Here is a 23,947-nt window from a genome sequence, read left to right on the forward strand (position 1 = left end):
AGAAACAATATCTTACAGAATGTTTTCTTTGCTGCCTGGAAATTTACAATAGCTGACCTGTATAGTCAAGGCTGAGGGAGGGACTAGGGAGTTCACCCAGTTCACTGAAACTCGGTGTTATTCGGAGTGCCTACTGTGTTGCAGGCATCAGGCATGGGGAGTGCAGAGATGGAGAGAGACACAGTTGCTTCTCTTGAAAAGCTGATTGCTGAACAGAGGCATTTATTTATTTATTTATTTATGTATGTATGTATGTATGTATGTATATATGTATGTATTTTTATTTATTTATCTCCAGGGGTTCAGGTAGAGGGCCGCCCTGCAGGCTGGAGGAGGAGGTGGTGGAGGGGCCTTATTTAACCCTGTTCTAGAAGCACAGATTGTTGGTGTGGCTGCGCTTTGTGGCAGTTGACAGCACAGGGGCCCAGGTGGGCGGGACACCTGCACAGATCATCTTGTCGCAGTCGTACTTCTGGGCGAACTGGCGGAGGGAGGGCTCACGATGCCTCCGCAGAGGAAGTGCCAAGTGCCAAGGGCGAATTCTTTCTGAATATTGTAGTCTGAATGTGCGTCCATCCTCCAGCTGCTTGCCCACAAAAACCAGACACTGCTGGTCAGGCGGGAGGCCCTCCCTGTCTTGGAGTTTAGCTTTGGCATGGTCAGTGGGGTCACTGGGCTCCACCTCCAGGGCGATGATCTTGCCAGTCAGGGTCTTCACAAAGAGCTGCCATTCTGTGTCTGCTGGGGATGCTGCTCCTCATTGAAGAGAAAGAGCTGAACAGAGACTTTTATTTTTCAATTCTTAAAAATTACTGTTGAAAGTATTACATATATCTCCCTTTCTCTTCGATCGACCTCTTCTAGCCTGCCCCCACCTTCCACCCCAGGTCTTCACCACCCTATTGTCTAAGTCCATGGGTTATGCATACCTGCATACAATGAACAGAGCTCATCCTGATGAAGATCTATATTTAATTTCCTCAACGTTTTATGATCACTTTAAGAGCTATATTTATGGAGTACCTTCTAAGTGCTAGGATATGATGCTAGTCTCTTTCCAGTTCTCATGACAACCCTTCTGTGGATATATTTTATTATTTCTGTTTTCCAAGGAGGAAGCTGAAGCTCGGAGAGGACAAGTATATTGTCCAGCTCTTAGCTGCTAATCAAAAATTCAAACAGCTTCTAAATTAATTGAATGGACCGTGTGTTCTAGGTGCTGGACACACAGCATCTCATTGATCCTCACACCACTAGAGAAGAGAGATTCTACTGTTATCCCCATTTTATGGGCTGGAAAACAGAGGTTCAGCAAAATTAAATCAACTGCCCAATCACAGTCCATGTTATGGACTGAATGTTCCCCCCACCCCCCCCAAGATTGATATGTTGAAATCCTAACCCCAATGTGATGGTATTAAGAAGTGGGGGCCTCTGGGAGGTGATTAAGCCATGATTGCTCCCTTGTTATTTTGTGCCCTGTGAAGATGCAAGTGCAGCTAGCCAACTATGAACCATCTTCCCAGCCTCCAGAACTATAAGAAACACAGTTCAGCTGTTTATAAGTCACCTAGCCTATGGTATTCTATTCTAGCAGCTTGAACTAACCATGATAGTTCGTGTAGACAGAGCAATGATTCAGTCTCTAGCCATTAGGCAACTCTTCTTTCCCCCCTGTGCTTTTCAATCAAGTTTCACTTCGGCTCTGCTTTTCTCCTCCCTTTAGTAAAAAACTGAGTGAATGAAAAAGCCAGTTTGAGCATTTTCTTGAAAGGCCAGGCGTGAACCTGACTGGAGGAGAAATTCCCATTAGAATTCTGAGGCTCAGCATACAGCAGCGGAACCAGGGCGGTAAAAGTGCCATGCTAATTAAGTAATTACTGTAACTCATAAATGAAACATGAGGTTGCCTTTCTAAGAGAATCCCTGGAATAAGTAGTGTTCATTTTGCCTGGGACCCTGGTTGATTAGTGCTAAGAAATCCACCTTCTTCTACGGAGAAGTGATGGAGAAGCAAGGACTATTTCATCCATTATCTTTTCGGATCCTTACAAGGACCCTTTGGAGATATACGGGGAACATTTGGTGTGGGATTTTAGTGGTCAGTTAATCGGATCCCTCCTTTTGAATCCCGAATCATTTGAAAAATATACACAATAGTCAAGGATTCCAACTTCAGACGAAGTGAGAAACGGACCACTGGGGATGAGCTTTGGGAGTGGCATTTAACCCCCTTCCTGGCCAATTTTCTTAACACAGGTCCTGACTCCTTTCCAGGGGCTCTGCTAAAGCATGGGCCTAAGTTCCTCTTCCTCTTTCATCCGGTGCCTGAAAGCTTAGGTAGTTTTGCGGACTTCTTAGAACTTAATTTATAGCCAGCCAGTGAGTGGAGCTAAAGCTTCATGAGACAGCTGCTTGTCCTGCAGACCTGCTCAGGAATTCCGGCTCGAATGTCTTGACTTCGTGTGTGTTCAGGTCTTTCCTCACCTTGTGGAAACAGTCTCACTGATGAGCTTATCTCAGCCTGGTGGGGCGGAGGGTCACACTTCCAGACAGTCTACTTGTGTCACACCTAGCTACTCCTCTGCCCTGGCCCCTAGCATCCTGGAGCTAAATCCATGTAGCATCAGCAGAATTTTATTAAACTTCCCTACCTTGGAGGGAAATGGAACTGAAGAAATCCTTTAATTCTTTGGTGCAAAAAATGAGCACACATAGGCATTTTAACTCCTTAAGCCAAACAGGTTGTTTAAACCACTGGTTGCAAACTTAAATGCCCACAGCGGTCAGGCAGGAAGCATTACTGGGAGAGGGGAGCTGGGTGCAGACAATAGGGACTGGCGGGGACTATGACAGACTGAAGAGCACACTGTGCTTCCTCAGAGGGGGGGCAACAGCTCCAGCCATTGTAGCCAGGTGGGAATGCATGTCCAGGGTCACCTGATTCTCTGATAGTTCAGGAGAAAGTAGTTCTTGTGAAATGCCCTAGTTTTTAAAAACACTTTCTGGCCAAACAAACCACTTCTGTGGGCTGTATAGTGTGTGGACTGACAGTTTGAGAGCCCTGATTTAAGCTGTGAGAAACTGGCTCTGGCTACTTTTTTTTTCCACTTCTCCTGGTCACTCTGTCCTATTCAACTTCAATGGAAGTGGCTGTTGATCAGGAGACCTTGTAGTTGGTCTGGGGAAGAAGCTATTTTGGAAATATTTGGACCTCTTTCAGTGAAACCCGAGCACAGCATTTACTTGCTCATTCATTCATTCAATAATTCAACAAATATTAAGGCACTATTTTAGACACATACCATACTCTAGGGGAGGAGTGAACATGGCACAGTTCTCAAGAAACTAGAAGTCTTATGAGAGAGGTGAGCAAAATAGTGCTCTTAATGATTCTGTATGGTCAGGATTTTTAATGGCTGCCCAAGGCACATAGGGGAACATGGATGACAGAATTCTTCGATGCCTTTGGGAATCGGGAAAGAATTCTCAGATGAAACAGGGAGGCAAAGCAGAGATTCAGTGGCGAGTGGATTGGATTTAAAATCCCTTGCATAACTGATCCCCTATGCTTATCTTTGTTAAAGCCATTATTTTATGCTATCTCTTCATGCACAATTGCTTCTGATATTTAAAAAAATAATTTTTATTTTAAGATAACCTTACAAGAAGTTGCAAAAATGATGGCGATTTTCTGTGCACCTTTCACCCAGTAATGACAATATCTTACATAATCTTAGTTCTGTTTATTTCTTACAGAGCTGTATTCATACTGCCGTTGTTCCTTACTCCTCTCACTTAACAGAATAGTCTACAGAACTTCCTTTATCATAAATTTATGGTAAACATGTACTTTAACATTTTGGTGTTCCATACTCTTAATACATTCCTTGCTGTTGGCCTGGCAATAGAATTCCAACCAATTGTAGAGGATGCTTCCACTGTTTTGTTATTATAGCATTGCTGGTGGGCATCTTTGTGCATAAGGCAATGTCTATATTCAGGATTACTTCCTTAGGATAGGTTACTGATGGTACAATTGCTTAATGGGTGAAAGGTTTTTGATACGCATGTGTTGGTAGTTGCTGAAGGAGAGCTGCCTGAAATGAACTGGAGGGGCTGGTGCTCCAGAAGTTGAGGGTGGGACTCCAGGAATGACCTTGAACTGAAAAAGTGCCTTGGCAAGTGACTGCATCTGAAGTTCAGCAGAAGCCAGAGCAGCAGATCCCTACTGAGTCTCAATCTTGCTGCATCCCCTCATCTCCTGGCTGAGAAACCCAGAGCCCGAGGGCTTTGCTGCTCCTGACGTGACTGCCTGCTCGGTTCCACTGCTGAGACTCGCCTCTAATCGGTGGTGCCCCAGCTCTGGGCTCTTTTTTCCTTCCCCGTTTCAGGCCATTTCACTGAAATCTGAGTAAATGATGGATCACTCTAAAGCAAAGAACAAATGGACTTGCTGGGCAATCAGCCTTCCTTCCAGCCAGTGTGCATTTGTGCACCCAGTGGTGGGTGCAATGCCATCAGCATATGATGGTTGGACTTCTCTGTGCTGTGACAGGCAGAATGATCCCAGTGGTTTGCCTGGGCTGCAGTTAAAGGCTGAACAGGAGCCCTCTCTGGTAGGGATGGGATGTTTGGTCCATGAGCAAACGCTAAGCATTCCCACGCAGGTGGAGTGGGGCCCATGGGAACAAGTGCTGAGGTGGAGGAGTGGGGGAAGAAAAGCGTGAACTGAACTGGTGACTAATTCCTCCATCACAGGTTAGAGCCCGGCACTTACTTTTTTCCCATATTGCAAAACGATCGTCTCTTACCCATGAATAGTCACTACCTGCAAATTGCCACCAGCATCACTACATTTGTTGAATGCTTACTATTGTATGTGCCAGGCACTGTGATAGGTGTTTTACACTCATGAGCTCAGTTAATCCTACATAGGTATTTATCTCTGTTTGGGGGATGAAGAACCTAAGCCTCAGAGAGGATTGTGGGCAGGAGGAGTGCCAGGGTTTGAATTCAGATCTACTGTGTTCTTGCCCTTGCGGTCGTAGGTCTGCTATTGTTGCATGAACACTCTTTTTAAAAAAATTCAAGGTGTTTTCCATTAATAGGTGTTTACCAAAATCTGTGTTCCTCTCTTCTTCTGGAGCACACCAATAGATGACATTCCCAGCCTCCCTTGCAGATAGATGTGGCCACGTGACTAAGTTCTACCCAATGGAAGATGAGCAGAAGTGATGTGCCTGTTTTTCAGGTGTTCTTGTCTTTGTAGCAGGTTGTAATGGAGATTTTCCCTGGGGTGACAGAACGCACATGGGACCGATGGCAGTCTCTGTCAGTGTCGTTCCCCAAATGACTGTGTGGAGCAGGACCTTACCCCTGTTCCCACTGACAACCATTCACCTGCCCATACTGTTACATAGACAACTCATAAACTTCTTTTGTGTTTAGACATTTTTTTGTTCTATTACGCCAACACTTTTATCTTAAAAATTCAAGAAGACACAGCAGGTTTGTTTCAAGTACAGGTCAAAGGGGTTTGCAGATGAAGCAAGGCCTGCATGCATGGCATGGGGTAGGTAACCCCCTTTGGGTGTGCTTAAAGGGGATTCCAGCATCTTGCAAGCCAAATGAACCAAAGTTACAGAGAAAGTCAATAGAGGTCCTGTCCCTGTGTGCAGAGATTGGCCCCTCTCCTCTCTCTCTCTCTCTCTCTCTCTCTCTCTCTCTCTCTCTCTTGTCACATAAAATACTTTTCCTAGAAATAGTAACAGTTAGATTTCTAATCTGATTTAGTTAATCATCAATCATCAACTTTATTTTGTGGTGGCTCAAACTGAGGTTGTATTAGGTAATGATAATCACAGGAGTCTACGTAATTTAGGGCTAGAGGATTCCGGAACTTCTTCAACCCTATGTCTTTTGAAAAACTCTCTGAGGGGTTGAAATGGAGTCAGGAGGTAATTGGTGTCTCTCTGAATCCTGTTGTTTCTATAATATCTTGTAGATTAAGAGTTCTATCCATAACAGGGTGGTTTTAATAAGCGTATGGATTGAAATCAGAGTTGGGATGGTGACTTTCCTATGAGACAACTAGGCTTAAGACAGGTGCCTGGTTGGAATTCTTTCTGTATATATTAGCAGAGGGCTAATAGTTAGGGGACTTCACACTATCTAAAGTATGTAGGAAATGGGAAAGAGACCATTTATTCTTTTCTTTGTTCATGCTGGTTCTTTGATGTTCAAGATGGTGTTAGTGGGTGTAGTGATGGTGATGTGATAGATGATACAGTATGGACAAGACCAGAGGCCATGCAATGCTAATTAGATATGAAAATATTTGAAGTAGTAGTTTGAGAGCACAATGATAATTATGTAATTTTAGTTTTTAATGGCCATAATTATAATATACATGGTATTTCCAGGAATTTGCTTAATTGTCATGATCACTTCTAAGTATTCTTTGATAGCATCCCTCTACCTCATGCCCTACAGGCAGTTAGTTGTATATACTCGCATTATACCTAGTAAATCTATCTATTATCGAATTTATATTAAATTAATTACTCAATTAATTTATTGACTTGGAAAAAGTTTATTGAATGCCTACTCTGTGTCAGGCACTGCAGAGGACATCAGGGATAAAATGATGAATTTGATGCCAATAACTCACAGGCTGCCAGGGGAGACTTAAGTGAATCAACATTTGCAGAGTAGAGTGATTGGTGTTATGACTGAAGAATGCACAGGGTGGATTGAGGGTTAGTAGGACAGGCATCTACTAGTAAATCAGACTGCAGGTGGTGCCCAGGAAAGCCTGCTGAAAGTGCTGTTACCAGTATCAGTTGAAGTATGTCCATAAGAAGAATTGGGAGATGGCTGGGCAGAAGGGAGCTGTTCAGGCAGAAGTAATAGGCAAATATATGGAGTTGAGAAAGAGTTAAGATGCATTTCAAAAGCTATTAAATAATTTTGTTGGAGATGACAGTAGGGGAAATATAGACAACACATTGTAAATATTTTTGTGTCTGTCTTGCTAGTTTTTTTAGTTCAGAGATCATGCTTTATATATGTTTATATCCCCATATCTGGAACACCAAGGGTTTCAGCACATTTTTGTTGAATGAATGAGAGTTGGCTGATTTGGAGTCACTGATGTCTGCTGGTCTCAATTCTAAAAGCTGTTGGTCTGATGTTCAACCTTGTAGGCCCTCAAGACAGGATGGGCATAGATGCCTCCAGCTATGAAACAGCTGGAAAGTTCTTTGCAAATGACAAAAAGGAGCACTAAATATTTAATGCTTAAAAGTTAAATACTATTATAAAAGTAATTTAATATAAATGGCTTTCAGAAAATCCTTATCCATATTTCATGACTGCAATGGATGTCTGGATTCTAATGTTTGTGAGCAATTAATTTTAATGGTTATGTGCTCTCAGTGTTCCTCTGTTTTTCTCCTTAGCAGACATCCCAGGCCCATCAGGAAAGTGAAGAGTTAGACGTCAGATGTCACTGTGGACAGAAAGGGACACAGAGCCCTGAGCAGAGGTCTCCAAGTGACAAGTTAATAGGCGTCCATGAGTTGCTAAGTGGTACATAAGCAGTGATGCTGTAAAACCCTGAAGTATGGTGTTGACTTGGTGACTTAATGCCTTTATTCCACCCCCACCCCCCGAATAGTTTCAAAGAGTATGTGTTCTCTGTGATTCCATATTGCCTTCATTATATTCCCTTAGAGCAATGATAACTGTGGTAACTCTCATTCATTGAGGATCACCTGTGTGCCAAAAGCCACACTGAAACTGTTATATTTTATTACACCAACCATGGAAAATTGGAATTTTATACTTCATTTTTCAGATAGAGAAACTGAGGCTAAAAGAAGAAAGTCACTCAAGTTCATATAGTGTTTGGTTGTTTTCTGTCTCTTCGGATTGTGAGTTCTGGATCAATAGAGATCTCATCATATTCTCCCCTATAATCCTAACAGCACAGGGAAGGGTAGAAGGGTACTCAGTAAATATTTGTTGACTGAATAAATAAATGAACACAAGAATCAGTACTATAAAATTATTATTATTGTAGGAAGCACTTGCCATCTCACAAAGACCTTTTAACAAAAATTCTCTTCTGGGATTGAAGGAATGGTTGATTTCCTGTAATGCAAAGGTCCTTAAAATTATAGTTATTCTCTTGGAGCTTCCCAAGGGGTCTTGAATGAAAAAGTGAGCCCCGTGTCTTCCTTTCCTCTACCCTTCAGGTTTCATAATAGTGAAAGGTAGGAGTGGAGATAAGAAATGCTGATTAAATTTCTTGATTTTTGATCTTTAACTCAGACCTAGGCTTATGCTCCTTTCATGCTGACAAGAGTCACTTTTTGATCATATGGAAGCCCCAACTTTGGCTGCAATGCACTGTAGAATGGCATGATTTTCTAACATCTGCATTACATGTTGTGGGAAAATACTCTTATCTTTGGTGTTCTACATCTACAACTTCTTTGCCTTGAATACATATATCATTGATTGCTGTATAATATATGCAAAGTCATGCAAATATAGTCAGTCCTACTAAATGAGTCATGAGGGTTACACAGGCAACTTGCCCTTTGCAGTTTTCACTGAGTGCCCGTGGTCACCTGATAGGAGGGATCAATGTGGCTCTTATGGGAGGTTTTAGCTGAATGACAGCGCACAACCCAAATTTCCAAAGTATGTGTCATATCCCAGTGGGAGGCCATATCAGTCAGTTCAATGGACATTGACTGCTTAATTTGGGATAAGCTCTGAACTAGTTTCTGGGAGTACTTGCTAAGATGTGAAGGCTCCTATGGTGAGATGGTCATGGCAGTTAGAGACCAAGGCAAGTAGCAACAGGATCAATGCTTTTTATAACTAATTAGAGGCCCGGTGCACAAAATCGTGCACTCAGGGGAGGGGGTCTCTCAGCCCGGATTGCGAGAGGGCATAGGCCAGGCCAAGGAACCCCACCAGTGCACGATCGGGGCCTGGGAGGGATGCAGGAAGATTCCAGGGCGTATCCGGCCTGTCTAGCTCAGTCTGCATTGGCTGGACCCCAGCAGTAAGCTAACCTACCAGTCGAATCGTCTGCCCCTGGTGGTCAGTGCACATCATAGCGAGTGGTTGAGCAGCCTTAGCATATCATTAGCATATTACTCTTTGATTGATTGAATGGCTGACCACATGGGGACACTTAGCATATTAGGCTTTTATTATATAGGATAATACTCCAGAAATAGTGTGGGTGATAGGAGGGCTGCTATTGGCAAAAAATTCTTTACAGAGAGGAACCTAGAATTCAGAGAGGTTGAGTAACTCACTCTATATCACACAGCTAGTAAGGCAAAGGCATGGGATTAAAACCTTGGTTTCTCTAAGGGACAGTGTTACAATTTCTTAGTGATGAAAAGCATGGGCTGTGTGGGATCATAAGACCTGGGTGTGGACCCTGACCTCTCTTACTAGCTAGTGACCTTGGGCATGTTATATTACTTCTTTGGGCCAGAGATTTTGTTTTTGTTCAGATTCAGAGGGTGGTTATAAGAGTGAAATGACATAATGTTGGTAAAATAATGATCACCTTGTTGGGTATCAACTGAGCACCAAATAAATGGTAGTTGTTAGAGTCTGCTGGAATGTATTTTTTTTTTTGGTCAAAGTCTAATATAGGATTGAGAATTGGGGAGCAGGAGATCCCACAGGGTCCTATAGGCTGTGATAAAATAGTTGGGTAGGACCTGTGGTTCTCAATCCATTAGCATCACTTGCGGAGATTTAAAAGCATAATGATCTCTGAACCCAGAGATTCTTATCTCTACATTATTATTATTTTTTAAAGGTACCAGTGATTCTAACTGTGCAACTAGATTGAGACTCAGTGGCCTGGGCAATCCTAGGAGACAGATGACTTCGACGGTGAAGCACTGTCCACTCCTACCTCTGTCTCAATGTTACTAGTTCCCAGCCAGTGGATCACTAGTGACTCACTGATCATGTGAGAGTGCTGACAGTGGAGGCAGGGTGCTAACTAACCCAGCAGCCATGGACTCTGCTCTGAAGGGACTCAGTCAAAGCGACATTGCTGAGGTCAGGTCCCAGGTTGACCTGTGGTGGTGAGAGATGACAAATCCAATACAGGTAAGGAGGGGACACCAAAGCCGTGGTGCCTATAGGACCAAAAGTTCATGTGCATAAACCCTGGTCTTCCTAGGCCTCATCTCAGCCTGCCCTTTTCAGGTAAATTTCTCCAGAACAGCAATTCCCAATCATTACATCATGGCATGCTTGCATGTCCTAATTGGTATGATTCATGTTTTGTTACTATAATGAAGAACACAGACTTGCAAATGGTTTATTTAAAAATGTAATAAAAACATGACAGGAAGATGGGTTTATCACTACTTTTCTTGTTTGCCTTTGTAACCAGCCAAGGACAAGCACGAGCCATCATCTAACTGTAGCGGCCTCCTTACCCTCTTTCACATCTAGTCTTGCCCCTGTTTTCATTCTCCGCCCAGCAGTCAGAGTAATTTTCTTAACATGTAAATCACATTGTGTCATTCTCCAGCTTAAATCTGCTGGTGCCTTGCCATTGTACTAAAAATAAAATGCAAATCCCTTTCTGATCCTTAAGGCCCTGCATAAAATGAACACACCTTTCCACTCACATCTTTTTCTCTCCCCCTGCACCACTACTTCTGAGCTGTAGAAAGTACTGAGTTGTTTGCCATTTCTGGGATTTTGTGGTTTCTGTTTCTTGTGCCTAGAATTCCTGTATCCCAGCCCTTTACACATGGGCTCTTGAATGTTTCCTCATGGGAGAATGTTACCTCATTCATTTATTCATTCAACAAATATTTATTGAGTACCCCCTGACTACCCTTATACTCTTCACTGTGCTATTTGGATTATAGGGGAGAATATGATGAGATCTCTCTTGGGATCTGAGGAGCTAGAACTCACAATCCAAAGAGACAAAAAAACAACCAAGCACTACTTGAACTTGACTGACTTGATTCTTTGAGTTTCAGTTTCTCTATCTGAGGTGAAATAGCCCCCCTTCCCCCTGCACACACACACTTGCTGCCCTGATCACTTTCCATCACATCACCCCATTGGTTTCCTCCATAGCAATGAGCACCATCATCAATGATGAGATCTTACTTTTTATTTGCATATCAATGTACAACAGTTATTGTCTCCTGTATAACAGAACCATCTGAAGGCCAGGGTCTTGTCTAACTTATTTATTATTTTACTGCCAGCAGCTAGCACAGGACCTGACATGTAGTAAACAGTCAATAACTATTTGTTGAAAGAATGAATAGTTCAATAATTCTGTCACTCTTAGTCACACATTCTGAAATATTTTCTAAAAAGGGAAAGAAAGGGGTGGAATGATAACTGGTTTGCTCTAAGTTGCACATAAACTAAGTCTGTGGGAACATTCATTTATTTAGTGAACAAACTCACACCGAGTATTTTCTCTGTCTGGTCACTGAGGCACTGGAGATATAGTTAAAAGTAAGGCACCAAGTTCCCTGCTCTTAGGAAGCTTATAGCAAATAATAACAAACAAATAAACAAGATTATTCCAACAAGTAATCAGTTCTATGGAGGACTTATAACAGGATGATGTGATCAGGAATGATGGGGGGCGGGGGCTACTCCACAGGGAGTGGCCAGAGAAAGCTTCACTGAGGAGGGGCATTTATGAAGGACCCCTAGGGGATGTTACCTCCTATACGGGTGTCATACATCTTGTGCATGAAAGAAAAAAAACTTTCAAAGTCACTGCTCTAGGAGATACTACTCAAGTTTTAATTAGAATCCACTTAAGTCATTGCTAGCTTGTTCCCTAATAGTGATTAGCACTGTCTTGGTTAATTAACAGCTCTTAGACTTGGAGGGGGAAATAACTTAATTATCTGCCTGACCTTGATTTTGTGAGTGCTGAGTCCAAAAGAATGAAAGGGGTAAGGATCTAGCGGGGTATTGGAGACAGATGTAGACCTAGTTCGATCTGGCTATGAAGGAATCCACTAGGCCAGTGGTTCTCAACCTGTGGGTTGCGACCCCTTTGGCGGTTGAACAATCCTTTCACATGGGTCGCCTAAGACCATCCTGCATATCAGATATTTACATTACCATTCATAACAGTAGCAACATTACAGTTATGAAGTAGCAACAAAAATAATTTTATGGTTGGGTCACAACATGAGGAACTGTATTTAAAGGGCCAGAAGGTTGAGAACTACTGTACTAGGCAAATGGGAAATGGATTTCCTGGAGAGAGGTGATATTCCAAGGCCCAGGTTGCTGGCCTCTAGTTTGTTCACACTAGATGTCATGGACTAGGCAGCTATTCCCATGCTATTGGTCCTGAACCAAGAAGTCTGCATGCTACCCACTGGCACTGCTTGTTTGCCTCATCTTCACCCTCTTTTCTAGAAACTAGACTAGATTGGAGCTAATCTCTTCTCTCTTTTAGCTTCCCTGGCTAAGGGAGGCTGGGTCACAATCTGAAGTTGGAAGGTCCACTTCTAACAGAAGCAACAAACCATTGCCTCCTCCTCGTCAGATCAGTCTCTCTAAGCTGCAGATAGTCAGACTCTGGAAAGTTGTGGATGAAAGAGAAGGGTTTTCTTTCAAAGTTAGGCAAAGCAGTGCGTGCTCTTTAATTTTTCCCTCCGACTCTGTGTCCTCCTTGCCATCCCCTCCCTCCATTCCACTTCCATTCAAGTCAGCTCTGGATTAGAGTTTCAGATCAACTTTCAATTCTCTCTCAGCAGATTTTTAATTATCCTGAAGCCACAGTGAGAGGAGGCTAGTTCAGAGCCTCCAGGCGGCTTTTGTTGCATCTGCAGATCACGTAAGTATAATCTCTATGGCAACTGACCTGGGTTGGGTAGGAGCAAATAAAGCTCAGAACCAAAGGTTAATTGCTGTTTCATTCTGTCTCACCCCCACCCCTTGCAATTCCAGCATTGTGGATGGAAGTTCTAATTAGAATCAAATTACCAGCAGATTGAACATCCTTAGTCAAGGCTGAAAAACTTAACTGCATTTGGCTTGCAAAGGGAAAGTGATATGCTATATGATAGATGGTTTCCATTGGCTTTGATGGCTCTTTTCCTCACCTTCCAGGGGGATTGACTGTTTAGATCAGCAGTTCTCAACCTGTGGGTCGTGACCCCTTTGGGGGTCGAACAACCCTTTCACAGGGGTTGCCTAAGACCATCGGAAAACACATATATAATTACATATTGTTTTTGTGATTAATCACTATGCTTTAATTATGTTCAATTTGTAACAATGAAAATACATCCTGCATATCAGATATTTACATTACGATTCATAACAGTAGCAAAATTACAGTTATGAAGTAGCAATGAAATAATTTTTTGCTTGGGGGTCACCACAACATGAGGAACTGTATTAAAGGGTCATGGCATTAGGGAGGTTGAGAACCACTGGCTTAGATGATCCAGCCAAATGGCCTGGATCTTTGCAGCACCAAGAAGTATGCTCCTTTGTTCTTGCTCTATTCTGATACTAAGAATATTACTGATAGGGTTGGCCATTTATTGGGGATGTACTTATGTCAGGAACTCTGCTAAGCACATACATAAGTGACCTCATTTACTAGTAAACTGGAAAGCCATGCCATGATTTAGAGATTAAAAAAATATTTTTATTGATTTCAGAGAGGAAGGGAGAGGGAGAGAGAGATAGAAACATCAATGTTGAGAAAGAATCATTGATTGGCTGCCCTACACTGGGGATTGAGCCAGCAACCTGGGCATATTTCCTGACTGGAATTGAACCATGACCTCCTGGTTCATATGTCGATGCACAACCACTGAGCCACGCCAGCTGGGTGACTTAGAGATTCTTAACTCCATTGTACAGATGAGGAACCAGCCTCAGAGATGTTACATAACTTGCCTCACATCACATAACTAGTAAGTTGCAGAATTGCATTTTGAACCCGACTTATCAGATTCGAAAGCTCTTAACCACTAGCCAGATACCAAAATATACTCTGTGAGGCTCCTCTTTGTTTACAGAGATGGAGAGATTCATAGAGGTTTTCCTTGTTAGCTGCCTTAGTACCAATGTGCTCAGGGATTTGGCTAAACTCATTCTCTTCCAGTTAGTGTTCTGAAATAATAATTATGGAATAAGGATGTGATGGTATACATTGAATCTTATATATAGTTTCTCTGTTTCCCTAGAATTAAAAAAATCAATATAAGCTCTTTAGTCATCCTTTCCCCATACAGTACCGTTGTGTTCATATCTTCCCTTTACTCAGATCCTCTCCTTCCCAGAATTCCTCTCTCCTTTCCATATCTGTCATTTATGCTTTTCATTCTTTAAAGCCCAGTTAAAAACACAATAAATATCCTTTATGAAATGTATTTCCATTGGTAACCACAGCTCACATTTTTTCTTTTATCATGAATTCCTATAACCATCCATTTTCTGAATTGTGTAGTAGTGGTTAACAATTTAGATTTCCATTCAGATTTCCTGGATTTGAGTCACTCTGCCATTGAATATTTCAGTGTTCCTGAGCAAGCTACTTCTCTGTACCATCATGGAACCTACACCTTAGAGTGTTTTTGTGAAGAAAAATGCAGTCTCCATGTAAGTACTCCATGAGTATTTGCTGTTATGTCCTGTCTTGCTCTGGCCTAGGACTCAAAGAAACAGGAGAGTGAGCCCAACCGACAACACCCGGGATGCCAACAGATCAGAAATCACATGGGTGAGCTGCAGTGGAGCCTGGCGCCCACACAGTCCTTGACAGCCAATTGCTGCGGCTTCACTTCTGCTTTCCAAATCTCACACGTTTCTCTGTGACCTGGAAGGGTCTGAAAAACGTCGTTCTAACTTGCTTCAACTGGACATACAAAACGTCTGCCCACGTTCTGTGAAATGATTCCACATAGATTATCTCATAGATCTTCAGAGCAACCTTTGCAGGCGGGCGCTGCAGCGCACAGACGGAGAAACCAAGGTTTAAGAAGTTACAGAATTTACCTGAGGTTCACACTTGATTCAGGTACAATCCCAGTTAGGCGTTTCCAGCTCAGATCCGGGCGACGTTAAACCTGTGCGCTCTCCCAGTGGGTGGCATTCAACACTGATTTTTCTCTAAGCGTCCTTCCAGGCTGCTCTTCTGGCAGCTTATGTCGCTGACATAGAGTAGGAGGCTTCACACAGGCCTGTTCCGGGGAGATTTGGATCCCCAAATTCTTTCTTCACCTTTCCTCATTCCCCAGGTCACAGTTTCCTGTTAGAGTACAGGCCGGTGTGGGACGGGCGTGGCAGCAGGAGCCCCTGGGAGGTCCCCTCCAGTTCTTAGCAACCTCACATGCTTGCTGACCCCTGCGTGTTCCAGGACTTGAAGGCTATGGTCTCCCGGTCACGGTCACGGCTCACCCCTCAGGGAAGGAATTTGTTGGCCTCTGTGAAACGAACCTGAGAGGACTGGGGGGAACCGATGTGTAGCCTGTGAGCATGAGAGACACTGAGTAGAGTCTGTGGAGGAGAAAGCATCGTGTGGCACTGTCAGGCTCCCAGGTGGCAGCCAGGAATCTTAGTTCTGATGTTTGTTTTATAAACATTTTCCCTGCCTGTCAGTTCTCCAAAGTCATCTCCATGGCAGCTGAGGCATAAGCGCCCCAGTGAATATGTCAGAGCCGAGGAGAAAGCTCCACTCTAAAACAGCCATAAAAGAGAGAAAAGAAAAGGGTTTGCTTTTATCATAGACTTTGGACAATACTGAGAGGGAAAAAAATATCACATGACAGAAGAGGTTACACAAAATATATCCTGCTCTTTTTTGGAGCTTCAGCTGAGGCCCTGAAAGCCGAGGACATGGGTAGATAAATGCTCACACCCTCTGCAAAATGAACTGTCAATCATGTCTATGCAAAACTTGCTAAGAGAGAGCCACCAAGTCCTGTCACTCTGAGCAAGAGCATTTAATAATAGTCTAGAAATTCATTAAAACAAACCAAACCAAAAATTCTTCTTTAGGTTGAGTTCTTCCAAAAGCAAAACCTGAGCCAAAGATTCATGTACAAGTGATTTATTGGAAATGCTCCCTGGAGAAGTCAGCAAGGGAGTGGGAGGATGGACGGGGAAGAGGTAACCCAAGTGAGTTTCCTGTTTTGGCTGAGGTCCCTAGGCCAGGCTGATACCTGCTGAGCTGTGAAATGTAAATTACTCCTCAGAATTTGTTCCCTCTTGAGACTTCTGTTCTCCCACACAGGGCTTGCTCTTAGTCGTCCAGACGCCAGCACCAGCAGCAAGACATTGCAGAAGCTGGGGGATGAGCTGATAAAAGAGATCTCAAGGGACTTAGATGCAGAGACAGCAACAGTGTATTTTTTACAGAAGAAATTTGTAGAGAAGGCACTTGCTCTCCCTACCCCAGCACTTTAAGCCAAAAGAGGGGACCCTAAGAGAACCCCTCATGAAGATTGGGGCTGTCTGCATGCAGAGAGCCTGGCTTCTTTTCCATCTCTGCCCTAGTCTAGTGGGATGCTCGCTGAGCTGAAGGAGCTCCTAGACTCACCTGATGATGCCCCCACCCAGAGTGGAGTGTGGTGAGGGTTTGGGAACAATTTGATTTGTGCCGCCTAGACTTTGGCAGACATCAAGACTGGAGAAGCCAGAAAACAGCAGCAGGTCCTAAGAATATGGCAGAGTCAGGTCTGAAGTTGAGCATCTCCCATAGTGGAGGCTGGGTGTGCTGGCTGAGGCTATAGGTCCAGGAACTAGATTGGCCAAGTTCAGAATCTTGGCTCTGCCAGTTACTTAGCTGTGTAATCTCGGACAAGCGTCCTCACCTCTTGTGTCTCACTATCTCCATTAGTAACGTGGGGATAATATTCCTCATGAGATTGTTGTGAGCATTAAGAACAGATTTGGTATATGGGAATCTACTGTAAATACCATATATATAACATACTACATTATTGTTATGTTATTATTACATATGCAATATATTGCATATTACATATATTTACATATGTATAATTTATATAATATAATATGTACTATGGCATATTACATATATTTATGTACTTATATTATGTAATGATATTTATATTTATATATAATGTATTATATTTGTATGTTATTTGTATGTCACGTATATTACATTATATAATATGATTAATATTACATATATATAATATAATCCTACATATGTACATATCATATATCTTAGATATTACTAAGTGATTTCTCAAAGTCATTCTGTGATGGCCGACCTGGCATTCACACCAGGCCTTGACTCCAGAGCCTATGGTCTCAAGCACTTTGCTGTAATGATCTTGAATACACATTGTACTCTAAAGGATAAACTAGTGAGCTTTGAGGTCAACCAGCCTAAACCTAATAGTATTTCCTTTATTGAATTATTAGGATTAGATGAGGTAACCCATGACAGTTACATAGCAGAGTGCCTATCACAGAGCGAGGACTCAATAAATTATGACTGTGTCATTCCCTAGGCCCGTTTCTAGCTCTGCTTCCTGCCACATATTCATCCCGAGTTTTGGCTTTCTGATCATGTTGAGGAGCTGCAGGCTTAGGGTGGGAACAAGGGGGAAAAGAGAGAGGCAGCAAAGCACAGGCAACTGAGGGCATGAGTGCCAAGGGACTTTCAACATTAGTCATTTGACTTTCCTTTCGTGTTTTATTTATTTTCTACACAGCTTCATCAAGCCCTAAGTTAGGTTTTAAAGTGGAATGAATCATCCCATTATCCTTGGGCACTGAATCAGGGTCAGAAAGTATTATCCTCATTTCGCCCATGAGAAACTGACAGAGAGGCTAAATGATTGGTTCTAAGTCACAAAACTAGAAGTAGGATCTGTGGTCAGTGTGCTGACCTTCACATATTGCTGCACCCTCAGGTTATAGGGCAGTGGTTAATGTCAGCAGATAGACAACTGTAGCTTTATAAGTATGAAAAAAATAGTTAAAGAAACTATGTTGGTTGATCACCTAATGTGCTAGGTACTATGCTAGGCATTTTATATTAGTACTAGAGGCCTGGTGCACAAAACTTTGTGCACTTGGGGGGGTCCCTCAGCCTGGCCTGTGCCCTCTCGCAGTCTGGGACCCCTTGGGGGATGTCCACCTGCTGGCTTAGGCCCGCTCCCCGGGAGATCGGGCCTAAGCTGGCAGTCAGACATCCCTCAGGCAGCCTGGGAGCCCTCGGGGGGTGTCCACTTGCCAGCAGGGAGCAGGCCTAAGCTGCAGTCAGACATCCTTAGCACTGCTGATGAGGCAGGAGAGGCTCCCACCACCACCACTGTACTGGCAGCTGTCAGCCTGGCTTGTGGCTGAGCAGAGCTCCCCCTGTGGGAGCGCACTGATCACCAGGGGGCAGCTCCTGCATTGAGCGTCTGCCCCCTGGTGGTCAGTGTGTCTCATAGTGACCAGTCATTCCCAGTCGTTCTGCTGTTAGGGTCAATTTGCATACTGCCCTTTTATTATATAGGATAGAGCCCTGGTGCATGAGGGGCTGACGGCTGTTTTCCCCTGAACCACATCCCGGATAAGAGTGGGGTTCCCGCTGGGGTGCCTGGCCAGCCTGGGTGAGGGGCTGATGGCTGATGTTTGCAGGCTGTCCAAGCCCCCCAGCAGGGACCCTCACCCCATGGGGGTGTGGCCAGAGTGGGTGAGGGGCTGATGGCCATTTTCAGGCTGGCCACACCTCCCAGCAACCCAAGCTCCCAGCCTCTCCTTTCTCTCTCTCTTTTTTTTCCTGGGATTTATTTATCTTCTATAATTGAAACTTTGTAGCCTTGAGCGGAGCCCAGGTCTGGCCAGGGCAGGTGGGAAGCTTGGCTTCCTCCATTGCTGGGGGCAACCCAAGCCTCCTGCTTGCTCCAGCTCCGAGGCCGCCGTCATCTTAGTTGGGTTAATTTGCATACTCACTCCTGATTGGCTTGTGGGTGTGGCTTGTGGGCGTGGCTTGATCATAGCAGAGGGATGGTTAATTTGCATGATTCTCTTTTATTATATAGGATTTTGTCAGATTCTAACTACCATATAAACCAGCACATGAATCATATTGGTACTATAGTCCCAATTAGCAGGTGAGTAAACTGAGACCCCTCCCTCTCTGGTAGCCAGTGTCCTGTTGGCCAAAGTAAATCACATGGCCAATCAACCTACATTGAGGATAGAGAATTAGACTCCACCTCTTGGTGGTAGAGGAGGCATTTGCAGTCCACTGCACTTATTTTCTGTAAGATCCCTAAGTCTGGTGAGGTGGTATAGCAAGATATGCAAATAGATAAGTGAAAGGATATTTTGAAAAACTGCTTATAGATATGGTGGCTGCCTATTTCATTGGCTTCTAAAATGCTCTGGACAGCGTGGAACTTGGGATTTCCCTCAAGTGAATGAGATTTCTTTGAGAAAAGAGCCAGTGCAGGTCTTGGACTGCCTGAGCCCCGGGACAGCTCAGTGGGAAGAAGCTACTGTGGTGACCTAGCCCTTGAAATCCTTCAGGTCTTTCTGAGTAGGACTTTGTGTCACCTCTGCATCACTGCCCCTTACCTTTCCACTGAAGACCTGGCACAGCTGGAAACCCAGCTGGACATCTGTTTTAGGAAACTCAAGATTAACTTTATGGCCTGAAAGCACCAAAAATGGCTCAATGTGGTTTCTATCGACTTTGGGTATTTAACAGCCTCAGATCCAACTTAGCTATCTTTTGTCACATTTGGAAAAATGCCCCTTACATAGACATGTTCTTCAAAAGACAGTTTATTCCAGCATATTATGGTGTGTCTTGGGTGTTTTTGTTACTGAGCAAGGCTGGGTGGGTGGGTGAGTAGGACACACATGGGGAGCTCCTTGATGCCTCGGGCTGGGATGGAGCCTTGACTGTCCTCTAGTTGACTCCAGTTCCAGCTGTCACTTCCCTTCCATGGTCACTGGAGGCAGAATAGTATGCTTAAGTATGAACTCTGAGCAAGACTGGTCCAAATTCTGGCTCAACTACCCACTCACTCTGTAATTGGCATAAATTACTTAAGCTTTCTGTGCTTCAGTTTCTTAATTGGTAAAATGAAGATAATCAAAGTGACAATTCATAGTGTTATTATGAGGATTAAATGAGTTAATGCATAAGCTATTTATCCTATATAACAAAAGGGTAATATGCAAATTGACCCTAACAGCAGAACCACCAGGAACAACTGGTTGCTGTGATGCACACTGACCACCAGAGGGCAGATGCTCAATGCAGGAGCTGCCTCCTGGTGGTCAGTGCGCTCCCACAAGGGGAGCTCTGCTCAGCCACAAGAGGGCTGACGGCTGTGAGCACAGTGGCGGTGGCAGGAGCCTCTCCCGCCTTCTCGGCAGTGCTAAGGGTGTCTGACTGTGGCTTAGGCCTGCTCCCCGGGGGATATCCTCTGAGGGCTCCCAGGCTGCCAGAGGGATATATGACTGCCAGCTTAGGCCTGATCCCCTGGGGAGCATTACCTGAGGAGTCCTGGACTGCAAGAGGGCACAGGCCAGGCTGAGGGACCCCCCCCCCGCCCTGAGTGCACGAATTTTTGTGCACTGGGCCTCTAGTATATATTAAAACTATGTAGCCTGGCATGGGTTTAAACACTTTATACACATTCACTCATTCAGTGGAGCTAAAAATAACTTATATCTTCATAGATTGCCATGGCATAAAAGGTCATAGTTAGCTAAACATGGGAAATATTAGATGTAACTTAATTTGCTTAATAGATCTATTTAGTGCTCAGAAGATGCAAAACATACACACAAGTCAGCAAGAAAGAGGGAAGAGCCCTCAAAAGGGGTGGTAGGAGAGTCAAGGTAGAATTCTACAAATGTGATAAACACTTATTACAAAAATGAAACTTAGACAGATGTGCTCTTAAATTAATTGAACAAAAATCCTGGAAAAGCTCAGTGGTAAGCATAACATGAAAAAACTATTGAAAGAATGAAGAGAATATACAAAAAGAATCATACCTAATGTTTCAAATACAAAATGCATTGCATCCGCTCTAGCCAGTTTGGCTCAGTAGATAGAGCTTTGGCCTATGAACTGAAGGGTCCGGGGTTCGATTCTGGTTAAGGGCATGTACCTCGGTTGCAGGCTCAGGCTCCTCCCTGGCCTGGATCCTGGTCCTTGAACATGCAGAAGGCAACCAATCGATGTGTTTCTCTCACATCGATATTTCTCTCTGTCTTTCCCTCTCTCTTTCACTCTCTCTAAAAACCAATGGAAAAATATCCTTGGGCGAGGATTAAAACAAAACAAAATGCATTGCATCCATCAAACACTGAGGACCTATAAGATCTAAATGTGAATATGCCCTCAGATAAATTGAGAAAAGCTCATTGAACAATGCAGAAGAAGAAAAGAAACCTAAAAGACTATGAACTTTCTCAAAATGGGCTGAAACTGTTATATTAGTTTTGAAGTGTTGGTTTGTTATTAAGGATTTTAGGCCAATGTATCATTATGAGAATGGCAGGTGAATCAGTCTTCTCTTGCTTCTTGATCTCTCAAATTTGTCCCCTCCTTTCCATCCACAGTGCCACTGTCTGTGTTAAAAATGCTCATTATTCCTAGAGCAATGGTGTACCTGTGGCTTCCTCACCCTTCGCCTGTTTTCCTCATTGTAAAAGAGTGATTTTTTTAAAAATGCAGGATTGATAGGTTACTGCTTTTCTTAAACTCTTGTAGTGGTTTCCCATCACTTTCAGGTCAAATCTGCCTCCTGAGCTCAGCAAAAACCTTTCTGTGATTTGTCTGTGGCCAATTTTCTATTCTCCTGGCTTGCCTCTTTCCCACATGCAACTTCAGTCCTGCCAGAATGAACTGTTATGGTGTCCTGAGTTTAAAATACACCAGTTCCTGGATAAATAACAATGGATATATATTGTAAATGCATTGCTGGGCTCCAAGGGTTAAGAAAAAAAAAGTGGGTTAAAACCTGAAGAGTGAATGTTTGTTTTGATATACTTAATTATAACACTTATACTTCATTCTCAAATGTGTTCTTATCCAATATAATAAAAGCATAGTATGCAAATTGTCCCCTCGACCAGGAGTTCATCTGGGAGTTTGACCAGGGGATGGAGCTGGCTGGGGGAAAGGAGGGAGTACCCAGCTGGCAGCTGGCAGCCACTAGGAACCCTATCAGTGCACAAATTTCGTGCACTGGGCCTCTAGTTTGTTCAATAAACTATCAGATCGTTATATTAATTGGCTATTGTGTAACCAGCTGTTTCATAATCAAATCTCTAGTTTCAGATCCATGGGTTCTTACTGAACTTCTCTTCCCAGCCAATTCCACATTTATAGGTTTATTACTTCCATTATTCTACTTCAGGCACCAAATTCTGCATCAGTTAGGAAACAATGTCAAAATTCATGCTGCTTTAAGTAATAATGAGGATGTACTGATTTACACAATAGGAAAATCCTGACACAAGTTTGACTGATCTAGCAATTTAATGCTGTGTTTGCAGATCCAGTTTTTTTCTTTTCTTCATTCTGCCCTTTACTGTGTTAGTTTCATTCCAGACTGTGCTTCCCTCCTGATGTTAAAAAGTCTGCAGCAGTTCCAGGCCTTGCATCTGCACACCAGGCCCTACCAGAATTCCGAGCAAGAATTCTGAAATACACCTTAATTAATAGACTTGTTTAGGTCACATGATCCCTCCCCTCCCACACTCCCCACCAATCCAATCATTTTATCCAGGATAATGGAATGTGTTGATTGGTTTGAGGAAATTGGGCTTAGCCCTGGGGCTAGGATGGAGTCAGAATTTCCTGAAGTACCTGAGCTGGTTTGGAAGTATAATCAGGCCGAGGGAAGAAGGAATGGATACTGAATCAGCCATCAGCAAACTTGCAGTCCATGTTAGAAGGCTTGGTGTGCCTAGTAAACTAGTAAACAAACTCAGCAAATTATGAGAGCCTCGGACTTGAGACTCATCATAGAGGTCACGCTAAAGAGCTTTGATTTGCAGCTATTTGGGTCGAGAGTGGAGTTTGAGAGCCAATGTGATGAGTGCATGACTATAAAAAGCATTTATTCTGTTCCTGCAGCCAATGAACCTGGGTATGAACCTCTAAACTGGCTTTGAGTCTTGGCCAAGATAATTACTTTTTGATCCCCATTTTTTCTTATCTGCAACTTGGGGATAATTTTCCTGTCTTATTCTTTTGTGAGAAATAAATTAGATTATGCATACAAAGTACCCAGTATAGTGCATGGCACAGGGTAGATAAGTTCCCTTTTAGTTTATAGTCACTAAATTGACTCTGAAATCAACAGCATAATGACTTCCTTGGGTCATTTAGTCCACCCGGCAAGCTGTGGCTGCCTCTTTGTATCTCCTTATATAGGAAGTGGAGGTAGATTGCAAAATAACTTGGTCTCTTATTCTCAGCATCTCTTCTTTGAATCGTGGGAAAAACTTGATTTCTTAAAATGTCTAACAAACATAAATGTATTTTAATATCAATAACCAACACTGATCAGCTCCCTGAATCTTGCTGACCTGGAGTACTTTTTCTCTCGCCCTGGGAAGCCTCACCCATTGTATTTGACCTAAGCATTGATCCTTTCCTGATGCTTCAGGAAACTAGCGGTCTCTTCATTTCTCACCAAGACCCACAGCTATTTGCCCCAGGGGAGCCCATTAGCTCATTTGAATTAAGAATCCCAAGGTCATAAGGTTGTGGAGCATCAAACTATTTGACTCCCTTTTTTTTCCCTTGTAAAATGTCAACATTTATTGAATCATATCTGTTTGCATAAAAGGGTAATAACCAGAATTCTTTTTGTCATCGGCTACAAAACTGTTCTTTTCTGATTAGGACTTTCTTTATTTTAAAAAAATTATT

The 23,947-nt window shown here is 43.2% G+C and overlaps 1 protein-coding gene across 1 annotated transcript; it reads right to left on the reverse strand.

Annotated features, from left to right (window-relative positions):
• Window positions 1-367: 367 nt before the first annotated feature.
• On the reverse strand, window positions 368-11,780 carry LOC106698680 (ubiquitin-like). The gene is made up of 2 exons (XM_014463604.1): window positions 11,759-11,780; window positions 368-756 (listed from the first exon to the last, which is right to left on the reverse strand). The coding sequence occupies exons 1-2, from the start codon at window positions 11,778-11,780 to the stop codon at window positions 368-370; spliced, it is 411 nt and encodes a 136-aa protein (XP_014319090.1).
• Window positions 11,781-23,947: the final 12,167 nt, after the last annotated feature.

This window comes from Myotis lucifugus, unplaced genomic scaffold, assembly GCF_000147115.1.
Source record: "Myotis lucifugus unplaced genomic scaffold, Myoluc2.0 scaffold_213, whole genome shotgun sequence".
Lineage (NCBI taxonomy): Eukaryota > Metazoa > Chordata > Mammalia > Chiroptera > Vespertilionidae > Myotis > Myotis lucifugus.

Bases quoted from the DNA above. Each gene is read 5' to 3' on its own strand.
- LOC106698680 (XM_014463604.1), bottom strand. From the start codon at position 11,780: ATGTATGACACCCGTATAGGAG. The intron at 757-11,758 runs GTAACATCCCCT...CTCTTCAATGAG, and splicing joins GTATGACACCCGTATAGGAG to GAGCAGCATCCCCAGCAGAC.